The sequence below is a fragment of the Vulpes lagopus genome, chromosome 21 (assembly GCF_018345385.1).
Source record: "Vulpes lagopus strain Blue_001 chromosome 21, ASM1834538v1, whole genome shotgun sequence".
In the NCBI taxonomy this organism is placed as follows: domain Eukaryota; kingdom Metazoa; phylum Chordata; class Mammalia; order Carnivora; family Canidae; genus Vulpes; species Vulpes lagopus.
Genome location: NC_054844.1, coordinates 730,955 through 756,981, shown reverse-complemented (window position 1 = coordinate 756,981; position 26,027 = coordinate 730,955). Strand labels below are relative to the sequence as shown.

Genomic DNA, 26,027 nt, shown 5'->3' with positions numbered 1-26,027 from the left:
AGAAGAGTCTGGTCAAAATGAGCAGGAAATGCCAGAGGACAGAGGGCTGATGGTTTCAAGTAGTGACAGCTGTCAACCAGCAAAGGCTACAGGGATTAGGAAAATGCTGCTTTTCTAGATACCTCCATAAGAACTTCACCCTCGCAAACCAGAGACTCGCAGTGCCTTGCATAATAAATCACAATGACATCCACGTAAACCTTTTGTTTTAATAAATAAGACATATTCATGGCTTAGGTTTTGAATCACATTTACAGATGAGGAACACTTCTAGGCCCAAACAGGTTAGCAGTGAAGCGACTACTGCTGGGAGGAATGCACGGCCCCCATGCACTTTAAGCCTAAGAGCAAAGACTTCATGTCAGAGATCACCGTACACATCCCCTCTAGGCTCAAGAACTGGAAGACTGGAGGAAGAGCAGAGACTTGGCGAAGCTCCTGTGACCACCATCTGATACCCTCACCTTCACACTACACAAGCCGATGAAAGTTGCGCTACTTTTAGATAAGCTAAGAAGGAACTTTCCTGATTATATGAAGTGAAACTTTCTCTATTGTTAACAATTAGGATAAGGGCATTAGCTACACAGAGTATCCACTGACAAATACAGACTATGAGAACAGGGAAGAGGAAGCCACACAGATATCTCATTTCTTCAAATGTCAGAAACTTCCACACCACAGCAGGAGAGCAGTGGATGAACTCTACCTCTCCCAAAGGTTTAGTCCAAAAACTTCCTGTTGGCATTTGCACCAAATAAGGCTCCCCGTACTTCTGGCATCATCTGTGAAGAAATAAGTTTTTTTAATGAGTAAGTGTTGTTAACTGGAGAATTTGGAAAGCACTGCACATCTTTTTTTTTTTTTTTTTTTTTTTTTTTTTAAGATTTTATTTATTTTAGGGCAGCCCAGGTGGCTCGGCGATTTAACGCCACCTTCAGTCCAGGGCATGATCCTGGAGACCTGGGAACGAGTCCCACGTCGGGCTCCCTGCATGAAGCCTGCTTCTCCCTCTGCCTGTGTCTCTCTCATGAATAAATAAAATCTCTTAAAAAAAAAAAAAAGATTTCATTTATTTTAGAGAGAGAGAAAGAGGTAGTATGCACGGGGTGGGGCAGGGGGCAGAGGGAGAAGAGAAAATCTCAAGCAGACTTCCCACTCAGCATGGCGTCCAATGTGGCACTCGATCCCATAACCCTGCCACTATGGCCTGAGCGGAAATCTGCAGTCAGATGCTTAACCGACTGAGCCCCCAGGTGCCCCAAAACTGTGTATCTTAACTACAAGTGGCAAGCCACTGACCCCAGTGTAGCCAGGAAGGAAATCATAAAGCTAAGGGCATCAAGTCTGTATCTTTACTTATCCAAAAAAAACTGTAACAGAATCCCTGGCAATAAACTTAACCAATAGCTAATCTGTGGTTATGACTGACTAATGCTTAAAGGGGATGAAGGAAAAAAACCTCAAACTAAAGCCATTATTGTTCAAGGCTTCAGTTAAACTGTAATGTAGGGAGAAGAGATGATCCCTTAGTATCACCTATGTTCTTTCTTTCAACAGTTACTGAGTGCCTACTACGCACCAAGGACAAAACACACACAAATTTGTGCTGAGGCACTTGTTCATTATGGCAACTGAAAAACTCTTATGATTTAACTTCAAATTTCTAAGGCTGTACTGTGCAATAGAGAGGCCACTGGCCACGTGTGGTTACTGTGCATCCAACATGTAGCTAGTGCAACCATGGAACTCAATTCTTAATTTTACTTATTTTTGCTTTATTCATGTGCAGGTAGTGGCCACTCTAATGGGGACACAGCTTGAGGGCTGAAGGTCTCACTCTAAGACAAGCCAGCTGCCCCAGCAGCAGCCTACCACTGCTGAAAGAGGCCCAGCATTTTGAGACACCTGAATTTTCCTGGGTTGTTTCCTACAGTTCGTTTGTACAAACCTGGAAATATCTGAAGAGCCAGCAGCCCTGTGCAGATCCCTTTAAACAATATATACTTTAGTTCTCATCATTATTACCGGAGAAACAACTATGGTCAGCACCTCCACATGCAGTAAAATGTATACATTAGAATCCTCAATAAACAAAACCCTCGTTCGACCCCAAGTCCAGGCTCCAGTTACGGTAGCACTGCAGTAAAGGCCACTGTGTGCCTACTCCCCATTCTTCTCAAGAAAACGCCACAAGATGTAGAGTGCCAAACCCCAAATACCAGCAAATGGACATATGTTCTCTGCACCACTTTGAAGTAACAGGAGATGTATTCCCATACTCACCTGCTGGGCTATGAGGTCCAGCCGGCTTTCTAGAGTATTGGAAACCTTTATTTTACGATCCCCATTATAGATCTCCACTCCACCAGCTCTACAAAGAACACAGGAAACAACAATTTTTATAGATCGTGGAGGAAGACGGACAAATGGTACATTTACCTTCTTCCCTGAGAAGAAAGCCTTTTTGGTGTGTGGAGGGTCTAAACACTCTACAGGGTTCAAAAACATGCAAAAACTTCAAACAAATTCAGAAAGCTTCTGAAGATTTAAGGTATGCATGTTGACAATGATTATCATTTACCAAGTAACTGCCATGTGCCAATCTGATTTTATGTTATAGCACCTGTATCTCCCCAACAAAATGAAAAGTCCCAGTTTGCAAATCAATCAAGTCCCATCTGAATGTTACCTAAAGAATCCTGCCAATTACCAGGGGTACTGATAAGGCCATATTCACGACTGTACTGTGTAGCTGATTAAAGGTACCGCTGTAATCTTGCCAAACTCGCCCTGAGGAAGTCCTGGCCCCAGCATACCTCACTCCTGGCATTCCTGTTCCAAAGTTCCTAGCACTTCGAGCCTTAAGGCAGATAAGTCAAATTCTATTACAGGGAGCCTCCGGGAATGAAATTCTTTTGCTCCACAAGAATTTTATCAAATATTTCTTGAAATAAGCAGGCTATGTGACAAAGCCTGGGAAAAAGTTTTACAAATTTTCTCTGGAAAACTTTAATGGATGATGATGCTAATATTATTTTCTGAATCTATCCTCCCTCTCCCTGGCAGGTTTCATGTTTTTGGTTTCTCTAAACAGACTATATCCTTCATAAGGACATGGCTAGCTCTTTGCTGAAATCCTCACCCCACTGTCTGTGATACAACAACTCTGTTCTCACGGAGGGAGAAAGGGCAGGAAGACCACCACGTGTGAGAATGTCGCCTGTGTGCCAGGTGCTTGCTCCACATAAAACCCAGGGCTGATCACGGCTTCTGTGTTCCCAGGAGCCCTATGGGAGTCTTGGTGGGTATCCTCACCATTTTACAAACAAGTAAACAGGCTGAAACAGACTGAATAAAATGATGATTTAAATGAATAAAACAACAATATTTAAAATTCTACTTTAAATCAGCACCGGAAGAAGTCTACAGCTCCTTATCTACAATTCTGAAATTCAATAAGCTGTCAGAACAAAAGTTAATTTGTGTATCTCTAAAAGCTAAACTGACCTCTAGTCATCTGGCAGCAAGTGACTAACGAACCTTTATGCGTTTATCCCTTGCAGCGTGAATGTTCCCATTCAGAAATATTAGTACATTTGATCACCACGGGGAGGGGGGAGGTGGCGGGGGGGTGAAGCCTCAGGCCCTGCTGAGGATTTTTTTAAGTTTTTATTTATTTTTTCATGAGAATGCACAGGGAGGAAAGAGAGACAGGCAGAGACACAGGCAGAGGGAGAAGCAGGCTCCCGTAGGGAGCCCGACGTGGGACTCGATCCTGGGTCTCCAGGATCACACCCTGGGCTGCAGGCGGCGCTAAACCGCTGCGCCACCGGGGCTGCCCTGAAACTCATTCTTTACCAGACAGATGCTGAACTAAGTGTCTTATATCCCATCTGCTCGATCTCCACAACGATGACTGACAGCTGAGTTACCGTGTATATTGCAGGTACCAGGTATCACATGGAAGTGCTATGCAGACAGGATCTCATTGAAGCTTCCAAGAATTCTGTGACATAGGTGCTATTATCTCACTTTAGAAATGAGGAAATCAAGGCTCCGTGAGATGAAACAATTAGTCTAAGACTAGCAAGCTTAGATTTGCTAGTGTGGCCGAGTAGAGAGATCTAAATCTAATGATAATACCAAAGCTTTGTTCACTAGCTTATATACCTTCTCAGTGTATAAAAGCATTTTCACATTTATGTATGATCTCATCTCCTTTCCTCACTTCATGGAAAAAAAAAATGCTGATTCCATTTTAAACATGACGGAATTCAGTCTCCAGGTCCCACAGCTAATAAAAGCCAACTCAAGACTCAAACCTAGGTCTGGTGCTTTCGACTAGGATCGCATGTCCCAAGGACTTTCTGCAAGGTTAGTCAATGTGTGCCTACGCGGCATCAGACACAGAAGAAGCGATCTTGGCTCTAACCCTGTCAAGAGTGCCTACTGCCTATCTCAGCTGCACCGAGCTTATCAGGGATGTTTAAGAAATGTCCTGTCATTTCCTCACGGCAGAAGTACCACTCACATTCGCAATTCTGTATCTAAGTAACCTAACTAAGGTTCTATTAGTCTATATAGTAATTACTATCATATGTGACTACTTGTCTTATTTCTAAGAAACTCAATTATCTTCCTCACCATCTAACACAGAGATCTAGACCCAGCTTTGAATTCTGGGCAAAGAACTAGTGCTGCCTCTGCAGAATAAATTAAGTGACCAGAGGATGCTAGCTCTTTTCAGACTTTCAAAGTATGTCTGGCTGGTTAACAAGGGAGAACACAGGACTGCCAGGAAAAACAGCAAGAGTCACAAGTGGCACACAGCCACACTTGTACTCTTATGGAGAAGAGTGACTCAGAATACTCTCAACAAGACCCAGAATAAGGCCATTCTCGTATTGAAAGAAGTTTAGATGGTAAGAGCAGGAATATGCCTTACATTTCCTCAGGCAGGTAGGATTCCTGATCAATTTGGACATCAACATCTTTTTTGGTGGCAATTTTATACATAGGAATTGCTTTTTGCACTGCAGCCTAGAAAAACAGAAAATAATGAAAGGTTTTAGCAAAAACTACAGGTATCCAAATAAAATCAGCGAACTGTACAAGCAACTTTTTTTTTTTAAAGATTTTATTTGACAGGGCAGCCCCGGTGGCGCAGCAGTATAGCACCGCCTTTAGCCCAGGGCATGATCCTGGAGTCCCGGGATTGAGTCTGTCAGGCTCCCTGCGTGGAGCCTGCTTCTCCCTCTGCGTCTCTCATGAATAAATAAATAAAATCTTAAAAAAAAAAAAAAAAAGATTTTATTTGACAGAGAGAGAAGCAGACTCCCTGCAGAGGAGAGCCTGATCCCAGGACCTGAGATTATGACCTGAGCTGAAGGCAGATGCTTAACTGACTGAGCCACACAGGTGCCCTAGGATATCCCTACTAGGAAAACAAAATGCTATACTGTAATTAGTGTGGTAAAACATAATTAGTGGAAAGTCCTATCTAAATAAATAACTGTGCATGAGTAAATGTGTAAATAGTATTTTCTTACAGGAACTTTAGTTGACAACTCAGACCTGCCTACATAGAGTGCTCATCACCTTGGAGAGCTCTCTGGTATGTCTAGCTCTGCTTTGTGGCTTCATAAATGACACAGTCAGCACAAATGTAGATTTAGGTTACTGGCATGGGTTATAAATGAGACTCACAATTTATTAATTTATAGTGGAGAGTGAGGAGAATGGGCACCTGTGTTCTCCAGTTGGCATATTTTCTTTCTTAGGAGACAAGTTACTCGGGAGACAAATTATAGTAAGAATGCGATTACATTACATATTATATTATTTTTTTTTTTTTTTTTTTAAATTTTTATTTATTTATGATAGTCACAGAGAGATAGAGAGAGAGGCAGAGACACAGGCAGAGGGAGAAGCAGGCTCCATGCACCGGGAGCCTGACGTGGGATTCGATCCCGGGTCTCCAGGATCGCGCCCTGGGCCAAAGGCAGGTGCCAAACCGCTGCGCCACCCAGGGATCCCGACATTACATATTATATTAATTTATAGTAAGATATATAATTGCTAAGGGACTAAGTACTCAATCCTTGCCTGAAAGCAGGCTGCATGGAACAATTTTGTTTATTTATTTAAAGATTTTCTTGGGGGATCCCTGGGTGGCGCAGCGGTTTGGCGCCTGCCTTTGGCCCAGGGCGCGATCCTGGAGACCCGGGATCGAATCCCACGTCGGGCTCCCGGTGCATGGAGCCTGCTTCTCCCTCTGCCTGTGTCTCTGCCCCTCTCTCTATCTCTCTGTGACTATCATAAATAAATAAAAATTAAAAAAAAAAAATAAAAAAATAAAGATTTTCTTGGGCAGCCCCGGTAGCACAGCCATTTAGCGCTGCCTGCAGCCCAGGGCGTGATCCTGGAGACCCTGGATCGAGTCCCACATCAGGCCCTGCATAGTGCCTACTTCTCCCTCTGCCTGTGTCTCTGCCTCTCTGCCTCTCTCTCTCTGTCTCTATGAATAAATAAATAAAATCTTAAAAAATATATAAATATTTTCTTTATCTGACAGAGGGAGAGAGAGAGCATAAGCAAGGGGAATGGCAGGCAGAGGGAGGGAGAGGGAGAAGCAGGCTCCTCACTGAAGGACTCAATTCCATGACCCCTAGATCATGACCAAGTTTTATTTATCTAAGTACTCTCTACACCCAAATGGGGCTCCAATTCACAACCATGAGATCAAGAGTCACATGCTCTTCTGACTGAGCGAGCCAGGCAGCCCTGCAGGGAAGAATTCTAACCTTAAGAGCAATTTGATCCCCCTCCCCATTAGCTTCCTCTTCAGCAGGGGCACCTGCTTCTCCCTCTCCCTGCCACTCCTGCTTGTTTTTTTTTGTTTTTTTTTGTTTTTTTTTAAAGGCAATTCGATGATACAGAATGAAAGCTAGGGGAGTTCATTCTGATTCAAGGGCCCTTTGGTCTAGAGCACCCACCTAATGCTACAGCCTTTAAGGACTTTCCATGGCGCCAGGGGCCATTTCCCAGACCCGACATCTTCTCTCTTAGGATATGGACTAACACCTCAGTATTTGCCTCTGGGACTGCAGTTCTGTTTTTTTGTCTCCCTCCAAATATTTTATTTATTTATTTATTCATGAGAGACAAGAGAGAGGCAGAGACACAAGCAGAGGGAGAAGCTGGCTCCATGCAGGGAGCCCAGTGTGGGACTCGATCCCGGGACCCCAGGATCATGCCCTGGGCCGAAGACAGATGTTAAATCGCTGAGCCACCCAGGGAACCCCTGCAGTTTTGTTTTCACTGCTGAAACCCACATTCTTTTTTCTCATACCCGCTTTCTTTCCCCAATTACAGAATGCATTAGGTTATAGCCAAGCCCTGCCAGTCTGGGAGTAGCTTGTCTTTTTTAGATGGTATTGCTCATCTTTGCTCCAAGCGAGTAGTGCTGTTTTTTTTTTTTTTTTTTTTTTTTAGTAGTGCTGTTTTTATTGATGAAATTTTCAAAAGATTATGGTACGACAGAGCTTCCGAAAAGGGAGGAGGGTACTAACTCCGAAGGTGCAATTTGACCTCTTTAAGAAAATACATCAGAGGTTTAGGTACACTTAAGTTACCACCTGTAATGTGTTCAAGATACCTCTAATTTCCGTGGTTGAGCTATCCTCTATGAAAGCACACATTTCATCTCTAATGTTTTAATATATTTAAAAAAAATTTTTTTTTTAAATTTTTATTTATTTATGATAGTCACAGAGAGAGAGAGAGAGAGAGGCAGAGACATAGGCAGAGGGAGAAGCAGGCTCCATTCACCGGGAGCCCGATGTGGGATTCGATCCCCGTTCTCCAGGATCGCGCCCTGGGCCAAAGGCAGGCACCAAACCACTGCGCCACCCAGGGATCCCTTAATATATTTTTTTTAAAAAGAAAACAAAACTGTTTTCTTTTTTAAGCTCTTTACCTTTACCAGAGGGAAATCCTGTTTCCTGCAACGAACAATCATTCGGGGCTCCAACAATTGGTACAAACCCTATAAGACACAATCAGATGCAATTAGTAGGAAACCCAATTTATAAAATTCAACATCAGAATAATTTTTTAAAAAGATTTTAATTTAATTATTTATTAATGAGAGACACACCGAGGGAGAGGCACAGACATAGGCAGAGGGAGAAGCAGGCTCCATGCAGGGAGCCAGACGTGGGACTTGATCCCGGGTCTCCAGGATCATACCCTGGACTAAAGATGGCGCTAAACTGCTGAGCCACCCAGGCTACCCCAAAATAAAATATTTTTATAATTCTTTCATGTAGTTTGGAAAAAGAATACATAGTATGAGAACATGGAAAGAAGCTTTTGATATCACAAACAGGTAAGTATACCCAGTGCTCCAATGGTAGAAAAAAATTTATAGGGATCCCTGGGTGGCGCAGCGGTTTGGCGCTTGTCTTTGGCCCAGGGCGCGATCCTGGAGACCCGGGATCGAATCCCACATCGGGCTCCCGGTGCATGGAGCCTGCTTCTCCCTCTGCCTGTGTCTCTGCCTCTCTCTCTCTCTCTCTGTGACTATCATAAAAAAAAAAAAAAAACAACATAAACATGTTAAAAAAAAAATTTATATGGAAATCTTCTCTTAACATCAACTGAATTGGAAACCAAGTAAATGTTCTAATTAACCTAAGTAATGTAAGAATTCACAAGCAAGCAGCAAACATTTAAAACGTATATTGTCTTTGGTCTGAATCCCCAAAACTAAAGCAAGTATTTTAGTGGTGAAGTCAAACTGAGTAGGTTTTTTCATTTGTTTGTTTGTTTTTAGAGTGAGAGGAAAGGGGAAGGAGAGAGAGAATCTTGAGTAGACTCCCTGCCCAGCACAGAACCCAACACGTGGCTGGTCTCACAACCCTGAGATCACAACCTGAGCCGAAATCAAGAGTCAGATGCTTAACCAACTCAGTCAGCCAGATGCTCCTCAAATTAGGCAAGTTTAAGGCTGAGAGACTGTAAGCAAATTTGACTTCTAAGTTCTAAAGGACTAGTAAAAGACCTATATAAAAGTGCAGGAAGATGAAAAATAGGAACAAAACAGAGCTGGTCTCTAACACATCTTGTCAATTTTGTGAGAACTGTGGCTACCTGTAGTAGGTCAAACCCATAAATTACCTGGAGGACCAGTCCATCCAGCAGCACTTGGTACCTGGTTGTATCTTTTACCACTTTGCTGAGTCTCTGTTTTGCTTCATTTAGTAGGTCCTACAAAGGGTATAAAGAAAAAAGTTATCCACACAGCTGGGTAATTGGCTTAGAACCCACTGTGAGGATGGTCCTGGTTCATGCCCAATGGCTTCACATTGCATCACCATTTTCATTCAACACACATTCCAAGATACACCATATACCAAATGCTGTGTTAAGTACTCTACATTGATACAAGGAAGCAGGAAGCAACATCACAGCTTCCAGGGAGTTCATGCTCAACTGGCCCAGATTATCAATCAGTCCAAAAACCTACAAAATTAACTAACATGGAAAGAGCTACATGACATAGATTTATTTTTTTTTCATGACATAGATTTAAATAAAAAGCAAGCTATTAAGACTGCTGTGCAAAAAAATAAAAAAAAAAAAAGACTGCTGTGCAAGATAATTTTTTTTTTTTTAAGAAAAAAAAAACATCTGGACGGAGAATGAAGAATGAAGTGTCAACAATGTTTATCTCTGGAATGCTAGATTATCAATGATTTCAATTTTCTTTCAAGTTTTTTTTTTTTAAAGATTTATTTATTTATTCATGAGAGAGACAGAGAGAGAGAGAGAGAGAGAGAGAGAGGCAGACACACAGACAGAGGGAGATGCAGGCTCCATGCAGGGAGCCCATTATGGGACTCGATCCCGGGACTCCAGGATCATGCCCTGGGCTAAAGGCAGGCGCCAAACCGCTGAGCCACCCAGGGATCCCTTCTTTAAAGTTTTTAAAGATTTTATTATTCTAGAGAAAAAGAGAACAGAAGGAAGAGCAGAAGGAGAGGGATAAGCAGATTTGACACTGAACACAGAGGCTGAAGCTGGGGCTCAATCCCATGCATGACCTTGAGATCAAGACCTGGGGCCAAGAATAAGACACTCAACTGACTGTGCCACCCAAACACCCCTAAAACTTCTATTTAAATTCCAGTTAGTTAACATACAGTATAAGACTAGTTTTGGGGCACAATATAGTGATTTAACACTTCCTTATATCACCTGGTGCTCATCACAAAAGTGCTCTCCTTGATCCCCATCACTTATTCACCCCAACCTCCAGCCACCAATGATTTCAATTTTCTTCAGCTCAAGGCATGATCCCTGGAGTCCTGGGACTTCCTGTGTGGAGCCTGCTTCTTTCTCCCTCTGCCTGTCTCTCTCTCTCTCTCTCTCTCTCTCTCTGTGTGTCTCTCATGAATAAATAAATAAAATCTTAAAAAAAAAACTTCTATAGTAAAAATAGCTGAAACAAAAAATTAAAAAGGATTATCAGGAAACATCGCTTATGGATGAGAGAACACAGTGAAAATTACTCACCATTTATTGGCTTATTGGTGAAAAGAGGAGTCAGGTCTTTTATTTTATTTTTTAAAAAATTTTATTTATTCATGAGAGACATGGGGAGGGGGGCAGAGACACAGGCAGAGGGAGAAGCAGGTTCCATGCAGGGAGCCCGACGTGGAACTCAATCCTGGGTCTCCAGGATCAGACCCTGGGCTGAAGGCGGCACTAAACCGCTGAGCCACCCGGGCTGCCCGAGTCAGGTCTTTTTTAATCTTTTTTTTTTTTTTTTTTTTTATTTATTTATGATAGTCACACACACACAGAGAGAGAGAGAGAGAGAGGCAGAGACGCAGGCAGAGGGAGAAGCAGGCTCCATGCACCAGGAGCCCGACATGGGATTCGATCCCGGGTCTCCAGGATCGCGCCCTGGGCCAAAGGCAGGCGCCAAACCGCTGCGCCACCCAGGGATCCCAGCCGAGTCAGGTCTTTTAAAAGGCAGAGATAATGCCTCTGACTCAAACTGTTCTACACGGTCTATTCTACTTAGTATGATCTTTGGAAAGCTATGGTTTTTGGTACTTTAAGGAGGAAGGAGAGACACATGCTCACCTAGATGCCAATTCGAGTTTGGGGAGAAAGGGTGGAGAGGAAGAAATAGCCCTCAATATGGAAAAGCCCTTTATTTGGTTCTTAGAGTTACCATTGATCCTCACCCATCTGAGGATCACTGCTGTGCAGGACACAGCACGTGTAGTGAGCTCTCACTCCCACGCCTACGGGAAGGCACTCTGACACTCACTCAGGCATCTAATTTCAAGCAAATATCTATTTGACATATACTAAGTACAAATATACCAAGATATTTTTAAATATCAGAAGTACTCACTTTAGAGCCAATTAAAAAAAAAAGTTTATAAAAAATTCATGAGAGACACACACACACACAGAGAGGCAGAGACACAGGCAGAGGGAGAAGCAGGCTCCATACAGGGAGACTGACATGGGACTCGATCCCGGGTCTCCAGGATCCTGCCCTGGACTGAAGGCGGCACTAAACCGCTGAGCCACGGGGGCTGCCCTAAAAAAAAAAAAACAACTTTTATTTATTTATTCTTATTGATTGATTGATTTTTTAAAAAGCTTTTAATAAAAAGTAAAAAAGATGGGGATCCCTGGGTGGTTCAGCAGTTTAGCACCTGCCTTTGGCCCAGGGCGTGATTATGGAGTCCCGGGATTGAGTCCCACATTGGGCTTCCCTGCATGGAGCCTGCTTCTCCTTCTGCCTGTGTCTCTGCCTCTCTTTGTGTTTCTCATGAATAAATAAAATCTTAAAAAAAAAGTTAGAAAAATAAAATACAACTTAAGTAGGTGAAAGATGATTAGATGATCTTTTCTGCTTTTAATATTATTAAATTCATTCCCCCCCAAAAAAGGGCAGCATAAAAATAGATAAGGCAGGGACGCCTGGGTGGCTCAGTGGTTGAGCGTCTGCCTTTGGCTCAGGGCATGATCCTGGAGTCCGGGGATCTAGTTCCACATCAGGCTCCCTGCAGGGAGCCTGCTTCTCCTCTCTCTGCCTGTGTCTCTGCCTTTCTCTCTGTGTGTCTCATGAATAAATAAAATCTTAAAAAAAAAAAAAAGATTTAAAAAAAATTAGATAAGGCAGATACAAAACCTATTGACTGGTCAAACTACAACACTTAACAATACGTGTTATAACCCTTGGCACTCATCTTGAGGAATGCTGCTGAGATATTTAAGTTACAGGTCTCTTAACTCTTGAATTGTACAAATAACAGCAACTACCCAGTAGCTGTCACAGTTGTCATTTTGACTCCAGGTTTTTTTTTTTTTAAGATTTTATTTATTTATTCATGAGAAACACAGGCAGAGGAACAAAGAAACAGGCTCTATGCAGGGAGCCCGACGTGAGGACTCGATCCTGGGTCTCAAGGATCACGCTCTGGGCTAAAGGTGGCGCTAAACCGCTGAGCCACAGGGACTGCCCATGGAGTTTTTAGAGTAGGCTCCAAACCCAGCATGGAGCCCAAATATAAATTTGATTTTTAAATAATTTAAAAAGTATATATATATAAAAAAAAACACCTCAGCCCTCTGAACCAAGTATCATAATTAATAGATACCAAAGAGGAAACTGAGGCTCAGAAATAATAATTTACTCAAACTAATATGGCAAAGCAGACTTTTCTTTCCCCTTGGGGTGGTGGGGGGAGCAAGAGGAGAGGGAGGGAGAGAGAGGAGAGAGGAGAGAGAGAATCCCAAGCAGGCCCCACGCCCAGCAGAGCCCAACATGGCACTGGATCTCACAACCCTGAGATCATGGCCTGAGCCGAAATCAAGAGTCAGACACAACCAACTGAGCCACTCAGGCGCCCTTCACTTTGTATTTATTATGATACCTAGTATAATGATTTCGCAGATGAAATGTTTTATCTCTAAAACTCATTCAACTTCTTAACTAGTGAATTCTCTGTAACAGGCAAGTGAATGAACAATTTTATAATAGAGAATAATTACTCACTGTAATAAGGTCATCTCTTGCTCTGAGGACTTTGAGCCTTGCTTGATTCATCAAATTAGACATCTGACTGATATGGAAAAATAGTTACAGTAGAGCATTATAAAAAAAACTGCAGCGAAAGAAATACACAATACATATGCTTCCTACGTATGTATAGATATTTCTCTTTGTATATACCCCAGAGAACCTGAATGAAATACATTCAGTAATTTCTACCAACTTCTTTTCTTTTTTTTTTTTTACCAACTTATTTTCAAAGAGAAAGTAAGTGGCAAGCACTTTCATATCAGTTATTCTAACTTTTTTTCAATAATCCTGTGATACTTCCATTTTCACAAATAAAGAAAAAGAAATTAAGCAACTTGTCCCAGGTCAGGCAAGTATTTAAGTGGTCCAAGTAAGACTTGAACCCATAGCTGCCTGACTCCAAAGCACCTGCTCTGTCCCACTGACTTTTTAAAGCTTCCTTAGTGAATATTGTGACCAGGATCTACTTACATTTTCTTCTGCTGCTCAATCTGCTTTTCTTTCTTCTCATAGTATTCCATAATCTTCAGTCTTTGGGTTTGCACAAGACGACCTTTCTCAATGTTGAACTCTTCCTCTGCCTATCAAGGAATTAATTATTACTAATTCATTACACCAGATTTTGAGTTTTATTTTAAACAGCTGGTAGCAGCACCATATTCCATATCAAAAACAAAAAGTTTATTATGACTTATCTTCAAAAATCATTTCTGATTTACTCAAAAGGGATAACTAGTGATTTTCATCATAAATGATGAACCAGAAAACCGAAAATTTGACCAAGGATAATGGTACCAGGGGAACTTGGCTGGCTTAGCTGGTAGAGTGTGCTGCTCTTGATCCCATGGTCATGAGTTGGGTGTGGAGCCTACCTAAAATAAAAAATCATAAAAAATAAAAAAGATAAGAGTACCCATCCACAAAGTTATATAGGAAATATTCAGATAGAAGATTCAATATGTGAAAAAAATTATGTATTCTAAATTTAATCCACTTGCTTACTAGAGGGACTATAGAATTGAGTTTAGAAGATTTGGGTTACTGCCTAAAAAAATTTGGTCAAGTAATTTCAGTCTTAGTCCTCCCTTATAAAAGAATTAAAATAGTATTTTTCAGGTGCCTGGGTAGCTCAGTGATTAAGCCATCTGACTTGATTTCAGCGCAGATCTTGATCTCAGGGTTGTGAGATCGAGCCGCATGTTGGGCACCAGGCTGAACGTGGAGCCTGCTTAAGATTCTCTTTCTCGGGATCCCTGGGTGGTGCAGCGGTTTGGCGCCTGCCTTTGGCCCAGGGCGCGATCCTGAAGACCTGGGATCGAATCCCACGTCGGGCTCCTGGTGCATGGAGCCTGCTTCTCCCTCTGCCTGTGTCTCTGCCTCTCTCTCTATCTCTCTGTGACTATCATAAATAAATAAATAAATAAATAAATAAATAAATAAATAAATAAATAAATAAAGATTCTCTTTCTCCCTGTGCCTCTCCCACCCCATCTCTCTTTAAAATAAATAAATAAGTAAGTAAGTAAGTAAGTAAATAAATAATACTTTCCTCATAGGCCAAATAAATAAATCTAATAGCCCTTTTAAAATAAGTTATATATGTGTAAGCTGTTTTATCAGTGCAAATTACTGAGCAGTTTTTTTTTTTAATTTTTTTTCTAGGGCAGCCCCTGTGATGCAGCGGTTTGGCGCTACCTGTAGCCTGGGGCATGATCCTGGAGACCCAGGAACGAGTCCCATATCCGGCTCCCTGCATGGAGCCTGCTTCTCCCTCTGTCTGTGTCTCTGAGGCCCCTCTCTCTCTGTGCCTATGAATAAACAAATAAAATCTTAAAAAAAATTTTTTTTTCTATTTTTCCTTTCACTTGGAGTACAAAGCAACATTACAGTTTCAGATCATTAAATAAATCTGGTGATATCAGATGATGACAATCATGACCTGAATTCTGGGAGTAGGTAGTTTTCCAGTTCAGGGAGTAGTGGAGAACCATATTACTCAGCTACCAGAGAGTTTTAGCTTTAATTCAATGGCTGGAAGGAGTGCTGGTCCTGGTCAACCATCCATGAATTTATTTTTTTAAAGAAGCTCTATGCCCAACACAGGGCTTGAACTCATGACCCTGAGATCACGAGTCATATGCTCTACCAACTGAGCCAGCCAGGTGCCCCCATCTATGAATCTTCATCACAATTTCCAATTTTTATTTTATTTTATTTTATTTTATCATTAATATTTTTTTTTAAAAAAAGGGCTATTATGCTAAGGGACCAGAGATTTTTTTTTTTTAAGATTTTATTTATTTATTCATAGAAACGCAGAGAGAGAGGCAGAGACACAGGCAGAGGGAGAAGCAGGCTCCATGCAGAGAGCCCGATATGGGACTCGATCCAGGGTCTCCAGGATCACGCCCTGGGCTGCAGGCGGCGCTAAACCGCTGCGCCACCGGGGCTGCCCACAATTTCCAATTTTTAAAACTAATTGTAGGAAGAGAAAATAACTCTAGGTTGACATATAAATTGACCTGGATGACTACTAACGTCTCCTCCATTCATAAGCTGTTAAAATCTTCAGAGTGACTGTTGGAACAAGGAGGCTTTCATGTGCTCCCAGTTATTATACAGTGTGCAGAGGCTAGCAAGCATTAGTCCTGCTAGACCACTTCATGCTACCCCTCGAAGACCACCGGTACATCTATACAACATGCCTGTCATGGTTCCAGCTGTTACTGTGTTAAGGTCATCTTCTGTACCTCTTGTTTTCTTAATGATAGCACCAAATGCGCACAGAACACAGAAAACCTAGAGTATTAGCCCAAAGAGTATTAGGCCCCTTGCCTAGTCACCATGTTCAAAATCCTTAAACCTCCTCAGAATTCAGTAAGGATGGCTTTTACTTTATGTAAATATAAATGAAGGTTAAACCTCCGGGATCCCTGGGTGGTGCAGCAGTTTGGCGCCTGCCTTTGGCCCAGGGCGCGATCCTGGAGACCCGGGATCGAATCCCACGTCGGGCTCCTGGTGCATGGAGCCTGCTTCTCCCTCTGCCTGTGTCTCTGCCTCTCTCTCTTTGTGTGACTATCATAAATAAAGAAATTAAAAAAAAAAAAAACCTCCAACATTTTTGGGCACTCAGTAAGAAAAATTATTATTAAATATAAATCAAATATAGAAAGGCTTTGAATGACATACATACAGAATACATATATACTTTCTAAGATTGTATTTATTTGAGAGCACACATGCACACAAGCAAGAGGGAGGGGCAGAGGGGAGAGGGAGAAGTCGACTTCCCGCTGAGCAGGGAGCCCAATGCAAGGCTCGATTCCAGGACCCTGGGATCAGGACTTGAGCCAGACACTTAACCGACTGAGCCATCCAGGCACCCCTGGCCTAGAATATATTTAATAGAAAAGTTTATAGTAACTGATCTACATTTTAAAAATACCATTTTAACGGACAAACTAGCTTACAATTAAGTTTTTTTTTTTGGGGGGTGGTGGTGGCAAATATACTTGGATATCAAATAGAATCAAAGTGTGGAATATTACAGAATATAAAGCAGAATTAAAGGGAAATACCCAAAGAGAAGGAAAAAACCGTCTAACTAGAAGACATGTGTCTGCTCCTGGCTAGAACTAAGTGGTCCAAGTGAACTCGCTCGGCACACTCAAGGAAGCACCATTCTGCCTTGCACCAGCATCAGGCACCACCAGAACAGTGATGGAGGCAACTGGAAGAAGACAACAGGACATTCCTCTTCCAGGAATGGAACACTATCACAGGAACGGTTCTATCTGGACAACTGACTGCTGTAAGAGCCGTTAGGCAGGCTCCCTCTGGGGAGCCCGATGTGGGGACCTGACCCCAGGATCACACCCTGAGCCAAAGGTAGATGCTCAACTCTGAACCACCCAGGCATCCCAAGATGTCTATGATTTTTAAGCATTATGAAATGATTTTGGAAAAGTTAGCTAAAGTGGTCCACTTGGATGTTTAATGGTTGGCACAGGTACTTGAACTTCCATATCCTAAAAGAAATGCCTGGGGGCATATGGATGGCTCAGCTGCTAAAAGCATCTGACTGACTTGGGCTCGGGTCATGATCTCTGGGATCAAATCCAAGTCAGACTCCCTGCTCAGCTGGGAGTCTGCTTGTCCCTCTTCTTCTGTACCTCCCCCTGCTTGTGCTCACTCTCTCTCTCAAATAAAATCTTAATTAAGAAATATAAATACATAAATAAATGAAATGCCTAACAGCGTTTTTCTATACCTAGCATGGGAAATAAAGATGACTGTTATACAAGGTAAGACTATTTGAAATAGGAATGCATTTATCAGATAAAACAGAATTTCTACATTTGTCTCAGAGGGAAATAAAGGCACCAGTGAGACAAGAAACTGATCATGAAGGCAGCCTGGGTTTAGCACCACTTTCAGCCCAGGGCCTGATCCTGGAGACCTGGAATCGAGTCCCATATCAGGCTCCCTGCATGGAGCCTGCTCCTCCCTCTGCCTGTGTCTCTGCCCCTCTCTCTCTCTCTGTCTCTATGAATAAATAAATAAAATCTTAAAAAAAAAAATTTAAACAACAAAAAAAAAAGAAACTGATCATGATCATCAAACAAAAAAAATTTTTTTTAAGATTTTATTTATTCATGAGAGAGAGAGAGAGAGGCAGAGACACAGGCAGAGGGAGAAGCAGGCTCCATGCACGGAGCCCGACACGGGACTCGATCCCAAGTCTCCAGGATCACACCCTGGGCTGAAGGCAGCACTAAACTGCTGAGCCACCCGGGCTGCCCTCATCAAACGAAATTAAACAATACTCTATCAGCTGTTATGTGTTAGTGATAGACAAAACAGTCTCTTCCTTAAAAGATTTTTTTTTAAGATTTTATTTTTTAATCTTTACATCAGAGCTCAGGAGCACTGTGAATGGGGGCACGCTGCATTGGAGCTCTCAGAGCTGTCTGGGGACACGGTGACAATCCTGCCGACTATCATTGTCCGAGCCAGCACTGTGCGGCTCATCTCCATGACAGCAGCAGCATCTGCCTGAACTGCGAGAATGCCCGCAACCTGTCACTGGAGGACCACTGTGCCCGATTTCCCTTCAGGATACCATTCAGAGGGGGGAGCTTGTAAACAATGTGACTCCTCCTGCAGAACCTGCCAGGGGCCTTTCTCCTGTACCTCCTGCAACACCAACCTCATTCTGTCCCACCCTGGCACCTGGAGCACCACCTGCTTCCTAGGCCACTATCCTGAGGACAACTGTATTGTCAACATGGGTTTTAATTTTTTTATTAAATTATTTTATTAAAAAATATTTTATTTATTTATTCATGAGACACGGATAGATATAGGGAGAGGGAGAAGCAGGCTCCCAGACCAGGATCACGCCCTGAGCCGAAGGCAAAAACGCCCAACCACTGAACCACCCAAGCGTCCCTTATTTTTTATATGTATTTTTAAGATCATACGTATTCACTTGACAGAGATAGAGAGCACAAGCAGTGGGGATAGGGCCAGGCAGACCTCTTGCTGAGCAGGCAGGCCAACATGGGGCCGGATCCCAGGACCCTGAGATCACGACCCAGGCTGGAGGCAGACACTCAACCACCTGAGCCACCCAGGTGCCCCTGTCAACATAGGTTTTTAAAAATGAACTTTCTCTCCTTTCTTGCTTTTGGAGTCATTGAAGGAAACATGAAGTTCTTGCTTCCATACTCTCACCTGATAGCCTTTACTTTTATAAAAAAAATGTTAAGGGATGCCTGGGTGGCTCAGTGGTTGATTGTCTGCCTTGGAGCAGAACTGAGTCCCACATCAGGCTTCCCACAGGCCTGCTTCTCCCTCTGCCTATGTCTCTGCCTCTCTCTGTGTCTCTCATGAATAAATAAAATCTTAAAAAAATATATAGCAACATAAAAATACTATACTCTCCCCTAACCAACTATCATAATTAGTCATAAATGCTGAATGTCTGGATTCCAGATTCCATGAGAAAATTAATCCATTACCTGTCTACTCTCTACCATAAAATTTCAGGATACTTATTGGCAATCAGAATGTTTAGAAAGGAAAATTTATTTTTAACATTAAAGATAAGACACATCCTTAGCAGTACTATGCAATGTGCTATTAAGCAATTTTACTAATTACTGTTATCAAAGCCAAACAACATGAAATTTTGATAACTTTTTAAACTTAGAAGATGGAATCTCACCTTCGCATCTATTTCCTCTGCTTTCTCGTTGGCTTCTTGTTCAATAAAAGCCATCATATGCTTAATCTATAAGAAAGAAGAAAAGGTTATTTCATTTTTGAATATAACAAGATAATATATATAGATCTTTTCTGATTCATTCAACAACCATTAACTAATTGCATATTATGTGCCAGACATTGTGTACAGGATAAATGAAATAATTTCTGCATTCAGGTATCTTACAACCTGGAAGTTGCTCCACCAAATGGATCAGATGCAATATTCAGTATCACCCAACAGTATCCTACTCTCAAAGAACTTGGAGTCAAGGGGGCAGGTAAGACTGGATATATATCCTCCTTTACTTCATATACCTTTCAGTTAGCATCCTCTTTTTTTTCTCTTCTCCATCTGTAATAAAACAGGTCTCTAATTTCTCAACTTTCTTTTTAAAAGATCTATATTTCTGTTAAGATTTATTTTTACTTTTTATTTTTAAGTCATCTCTAAACCCAACGTGGAGTTCAGGCTCCTAACCCCAAGATCAAGAGTCGCATACTCTGACTGAGCCAGCCAGGTGCTCCAAACTTTTTCAACTTTCTAACCTCCTACTCTCAATGTACTTCAATCTGACTTCTATCCCCTCTACTTCACTGACATTACTTGTATAAAATCAATCTCCTCTCTCTGCTTCCATGACTTCCTTGTTCTCCTTGAGGGCCACCCTCTTCTTCTCTGCTTCCTTGACTTTTTTTTTTTTTTTAAGATAGCCTACTCACAACAATCTAAAAATCCAACACACACAATAATGAACTGCTCACTCTCCTCCCCTCTGCCCATTTTTTAAAAAAGATTTTTATTTATTTATTCATGAGAGACAGAGACACAGGCAGAAGGAGAAGCAGGTTCCATGCAGGGAGCCTGACATGGGACTCGATCCCAAGTCTCCAGGATCACACCCTGGCTGAGCCACCGGGGCTTCCCCGCTATTCCCATTCTAGTCTCTGTCTTGAGGATTACACCCACATCTGACTTTGACTCTCATACCTCAGTCCTCACATCCAGTCAACCACCAAATCCTATCAACTCTTTTTTTTCCCAAGATTTATTTGAGAGAGAGAGAGAGAGTTAGAATGAGCATGAGCAGCGGGAGCAGCAGGCAAAGGGAGAAACAGGCTTCCTCTTGAGCTAGGAGACAGATAAAGGGCTCGATCCTATAACCCTGGGATCAAGACCTGAGCAAAGACAGATGCTTGACTGACTAAGCCACCCAGGTGCCCCTCAATCCTCTCTTCGAATAGTTCTTTAATTTGTCCACATCTCTCCATCTTTATAGCCACCATCCTAGTCTTTGCCACCACCATCTCTCAGATGAATTATTACAACAGCTTCCAAATTTGTCTCCATGCCCTCAGTGTTATTTCCTAATTACTTTACACTACAACCAGAAAGATCCTTTAAAAATGCCTGTTTTGGGCAGCCCAGGTGGCTCAGCGGTTTAGCGCCGCCTTCAGCCCAGGGCCTGATCCTGGAGACCCGGGATTGAGTCCCATGTCGGGCTCCCTGCATGGAGCCTGCTTCTCCCTCTGCCTGTGTCTCTGCCTCTCTCTCTCTGTGGGTTTCTCATGAAAAAAAAAAAAAAAAAAAAAAAAAAAAAAAATATATATATATATATATATATATATATATATATATATATATATATATATATTAAAATGCCTGTTTCAGGGACAGCTGGGTGGCTCAGCAGTTGAGCATCTGCTCTTCAGCTCACAGTGTGATCCAGGGTCCAGGGATCAAGTACCACATCGGGCTCCCTGAGAGGAGTCTGCTTCTCCCTCTCTCCCTCTGCCTATGTCTCTGCCTTTCTTTTTAAAAGATCTGTAGTTTTGGGATCTCTCATGAATTCAAAACAAACAAAACAGCCTGCTGCATCATGTATCACACTCGTCCCTCAACTCAGCTTTATGATAAAGCGCAAAGGTTTTAGAAAGTACATGATCCGGTCAGTGCTTACCATCATATGACATAACCTTCAGCACTGGCTACTCTAGACTCTTGGTTCCTGTCCTGCTAAACTTATTTCAGTTTTTCTGTTCCTTGAGTTCACCATTCTCTTCCTCACTTTCATGATTTCAAATATGCTGTGCCTGGATGGCTCAGTGGTTGAGGGTCTGCCTTTGGCTCTGGGCGTGATCCCTCTGCCTGTGTCTCTGCCTCTCTGTGTCTCTCATGAATAAATAAATCTTTAATAAAAAAAATATGCTGTGCTTTCCACTTGGAATACTCACTCTTCTCCCTTCACCTAGCTAACTTCTCAGGATTCAGCTTGCTTAACTGTCACCTCCTGTGGAAAATCCTTTCTGAACTTCTTACTAACGCGCACTCTGCACCTCTTCTACCTAAATGCATATTCCTAACTCCTTGCTTACTTGTCCCTATCCACAACTAAACTGTAAGATGTGGTACCTGTTAAAAGGCTTTATTTATTTATTTTTTAAAAGATTTTATTTACTCATTCATGAGAGACACAGAGAGAGAGGCAGAGACACAGGCAGAGGGAGAAGCAGGCTCCATACAGGGAGCCTGATGCAGGACTCCATTCTAGGACCCGGGGATCACAACCTGAGCCGAAGGCAGACGCTCAACCACTGAGCCGTTGAGCCACCCAGGCGTTCCTGTTAAAAGGCTTTAGATCAGAGGATAAAGTCCACTGAAGTCTGTCTTACTTACTTGTTTATTTGAGAGAGAGAGTGCTCAAGCAGTGGAGAAGCATGCTCCCTGCTGAGCAGAGAGCCCAATGCAGGGCTTGATCCCAGGACCCTGGGATCATTACCTGAGCCAGAGGCAGCCGCCTAACTGAATGAGCTACCCAGGCACCCCTCCACCGAAGTCTTCTGAATGGGGCTTGGGGCCATTAATCCAATTTTAGACTCATAAATGAAGTTTTCTATTTTTCTGACTCATAAATGAAATAATGGAAGATGTAAAATGCCCAAGTGAATACACAAGTAATACAGCTCAAATCAAACTCACTGGTAGTTTCATTTCATAGGGGCTCTATCTGAAAGAAATGATGAATTGAAAAAAAAAAGATGATTTTAAAGATATCAATAACCTCTAGGTTATTAATCATTGTGCTTATTTTTTTTAAAGATTTTATTCATTTATTTGAGAGAGAAAGAGTGCACATGCAAGGTGAGGGGCCCAGGGAGAGAGAATCTCAAGTAAACTCCATGCCGAGCTCGGAGCTGGAAGCAGGGCTATATCTTACCACCCTGAGATGACAACCTGAGCCAAAATCAAGAGTCGGATGCTTAACTGACTGAGCAACCCAGGTGCCCCTAATTCCTTGCGGTATATCAATTCTCCCACTTAGGGTAAGCTCCATGAATATTGAGATCTTCTCTTTTACATCACCATAGCCCCAGAACATGGAACAACTCCCACTATAGTGGGTGTTTAATAAACGTTTGTGAATGAATGAGAACTTGTTGGTATGTATTTTAAGCTTCTTGAGATACCCAAGAACTTGTTAAGGTTTAACAATCTGAAAACAATTCCCAGCTTCTCCATGTACCACAAAGATATCATATATCTCCTGTACAGATGTACAAAAGAGAGTTAGGAATTGTTTTACAATAATGTGAATATGCTCAACAATAAGCCTCTCCCTCTGCCTGTGCTTCTGCCTATCTGTTTCTCATAAATAAATTAATTAATTAAATTAATCTTTAAAAAATGGGGCAGCCCAGGTGGCTCAGCGGTTTGGCATCGCCTTCAGCCCGGGGCATGATCCTGGGGACCCGGGATCGAGTCCCACATCGGACTCCCTGCATGGGACCTGCTTCTCCCTCTGCCTGTGTCTCTGCCTCTCTCTCTCTCTCTCTGTCTCTCATGATTAATAAATAAAATCTTAAAAAAAAAAAAAATCTTTGAAAAAGCAGTATGGTTTTAAAAGGGAGGACTTTTTTGTCAAAATTCTTTTTTTAAGATTTTATTTATTTATTCATGAAAGAGAGAGAGAGAGGCAGAGACACAGGCAGACGGAGAAGCAGGCTCCATGCAGGAAACCCAATGTGGGACTCAATCCCTGGACCCCAGGATCACGCCCTGAGCCAAAGGCAGACACTTTAACCGCTGAGCCACCCAGGAGTCCCATTTTTTGTCAAAATTCTCAGCAACTACCCTATGCTTGAGTAACCCAAATAATTATGATAATCAAAGCCTATTTTATAGGTAATACTTATAAAATCTCATGCCTTGAAATATTTGGAGTACCTAGTCCAGAGGTGCCCTGTATACCAAATCACTGTGACCTTGCTAAAAGGATTAGTCCCCACAGATCTGTGTGTGTGTTCACAGTAAGGAATGGTATCTCCACAGGTTCAGTTTGAAGCCTAACTGAACTCAGGCTGGAATTCTAAAAATAGTTTAAATACAGTAATCAAAACAGGCTGTTTATATAAATGCTACAAGGCACAGTAGGCCTATAGAGGTGAACGCTGATTCAAACCTGCATTATCTGCTTTTATCACTCCTGCTGGACCCTCTACTACTGGATTTGACTAGATCAGAACAGCCTGGAGCAAAACACACTCATTTTAACCCAGGCCAGAGAAGCCTGTTTACAGCCAACATGACCATATTCTTTCTTCAAGAGTTCCAACAAGAAAAATAGTCAAGTCCTTCAAGACATTTAACTCCACCCCTAAGGCAGAAAAATCTGGCCTTTAAAAAAAAAAAATACCGTTCTTCTTCCTGCTAACCCTACTGGATTTTAAGTTTTTGAAGTCAGATTCCTCTAAAAATTTGATGAAGTAAATAACTATACTCCCCAGACCAAAAAGCAAATATATAGAAATATTTTCATACAATGGGGAAGAAATCAGGGAATCCACAATTTACAAGCACTTATTATGTGCTTGGTGCCTGGTCTATTCACTGCTAAGAATACAGGGAACAAAACACACTGCCTTATGGAGCTTACATGTAGTGTGGAGGGGTAGAGACCATAGATTCCTCCATCTTTCAATTCTACTGAAAGGAAAAATGGTTTTGGTCTAGATTCCAATGAAATACACCACTTTTGTTATTATTATGATTTTTCCTGGGGAAGCTTTATTCTTCAATTTATTATAACAAAAGTGTGAGGGGGTTGATGGAGGAGGAAGTGGAAAAAGAATCAGCATTGTGACTGCTAGAAGATGTGGAGTACACTGCATTTTTCCACTGCACCAGGTTTTTCCTAGAGTAAAAATCAGAAGCATCAGTGATAAATGTAAGAAACCCACTGTTTTGTAATATTATAAGATTTCTCAATCTTCTGCATCAGTGCTATTTTTGTCACACGATTTCCCCTTTGTGATTATCAGCACAAGGCCACCCACTGAGTAATATTCCAGTATTCCTAGTTCATAGTAGACTACGAATAAAATGCAGTCATTTTCTAGGGTATGGAAATATCCAAGGAAAAAAGTTTTGTTGCTCGTTTAATAAGATTCATAAGCCAGTGAGTGGGCTTTAGTCAGATTTTCCTCGTACTTCAAAAATAAACCTAGTTCTCTAAACTATGTAAAGACTAAATTGCAGGCATTAAGCTTCCTCTTCGGAAAAAAATATACTGGCAACATGACTACTAAATTCAAGGACCCTGGTTTCAGAGTATCTCTAGCAGGGGAAATGGAAATCACTTTCTTCCATGTTAGTTACAAGCCTATCGACGATATATTATACTGGGAGTCCTTCGAATTCTAACTTCCTTAATGCCTACAAAGTTGAAGCTACGGCACATTAAAAAGCAAAACTAGAAAACACCTAAAATTTCCCAAGACTGATTATACACTTGCAAAAATGACGTTCACTACTTCCAGAATCTTTCCCATTAACCTTGACTTATTTACTTTGTGCCAAACACTGGCGCTGGTGTTCATAAACCTACGTGGAATTCTGCATTATTGCTAATAAACATTAACGTACACACCTAGTGAGAGACCAACCATTACAATTAATTATGACAGAGGAGGTTCTTCCAAAACGATGATCAACAGTTCAGTAAATGACCTCAAAACAACACTGGAAACAACTCTCCCCCGTCAGCACTCTGTAGTACTGTGAACCTTTCTCTCAGGGTTAAAAAGCAAGTGAAAAAAAGGTTTTCAATCCTTGCATTCGGTTTGCATCTCATTCCGTGTCTCTCAATTCTCTGCTTTAGCAACCGCAGCGCGTACCCCGGGAAAATACGAAACGCCCGGGGGAGCCTAGAGGCAGCACAGCCAAGGAGGCGACGCACAGCCCCCGCCGAAGCACCGGAGCTGCGGGTAAACCCGCTCCTGCAGACAGGCCACCAGGCCCCGGACACCGGGGGTGGGGACCCTCCTACGGCAGCTGCGCGGCCCCGAGCCCGGTTCCACCCGCCACCCCCAGCCCCGCGCTGCGACTTGGCCAGACCCAACCGCAGGTCCTCACCTGCTTCTGCACGTCGGCATCGCTGAGGGCCATGGCGAAAGCTGTACTAGGCCGGAAGGCCGCTGGCTCGAGCTCAGCCTGGAAGGCGACAGCAGAAAGCAGGAAAAGAAAGCCGTGCGGAGGCGTCGGCTTCCTTTGGTTTAGGGGTCTGGCTTCCGGTTCCTTCCAGGTGACCTAGCAGCCCCGCCCCGCGAGCTTCCTCAGCCAGTGGGAAGAGAGCAGGCCCCGGAA

At 42.4% G+C, this 26,027-nt stretch overlaps 1 protein-coding gene across 2 annotated transcripts; it reads right to left on the bottom strand.

Moving 5' to 3' along the window:
• Positions 1 to 189: 189 nt before the first annotated feature.
• ATP6V1E1 (ATPase H+ transporting V1 subunit E1) lies at positions 190 to 25,954 on the bottom strand. Of its 2 annotated transcripts, XM_041736685.1 has the most exons (9): positions 25,797 to 25,954; positions 19,347 to 19,412; positions 13,589 to 13,698; positions 13,091 to 13,157; positions 9,184 to 9,273; positions 7,982 to 8,050; positions 4,949 to 5,043; positions 2,287 to 2,374; positions 190 to 785 (listed from the first exon to the last, which is right to left on the bottom strand). In XM_041736685.1, exons 1-9 carry the CDS (start codon positions 25,827 to 25,829, stop codon positions 723 to 725), a joined length of 681 nt encoding a protein of 226 aa, XP_041592619.1. In that variant the 5' UTR covers positions 25,830 to 25,954; the 3' UTR covers positions 190 to 722. The 2 variants fall into 2 exon arrangements, with proteins under 2 accessions (XP_041592619.1, XP_041592620.1); XM_041736686.1 differs by lacking the exon at positions 7,982 to 8,050.
• Between the last annotated feature and the right edge of the window lie 73 nt (positions 25,955 to 26,027).

What these genes read in the sequence shown, in the direction of transcription:
- ATP6V1E1 (XM_041736685.1), bottom strand. Translation starts at nt 25,829, where the DNA reads ATGGCCCTCAGCGATGCCGACGTGCAGAAGCAG. An exon ending in ATTGAGCAGCAGAAGAAAAT is followed by an intron (nt 13,158 to 13,588) that starts GTAAGTAGATCC and finishes TTTCCATATCAG; the next exon opens with TCAGATGTCTAATTTGATGA. An exon ending in TGGATGGACTGGTCCTCCAG is followed by an intron (nt 8,051 to 9,183) that starts GTAATTTATGGG and finishes TGTGTCTTATAG; the next exon opens with GGTTTGTACCAATTGTTGGA.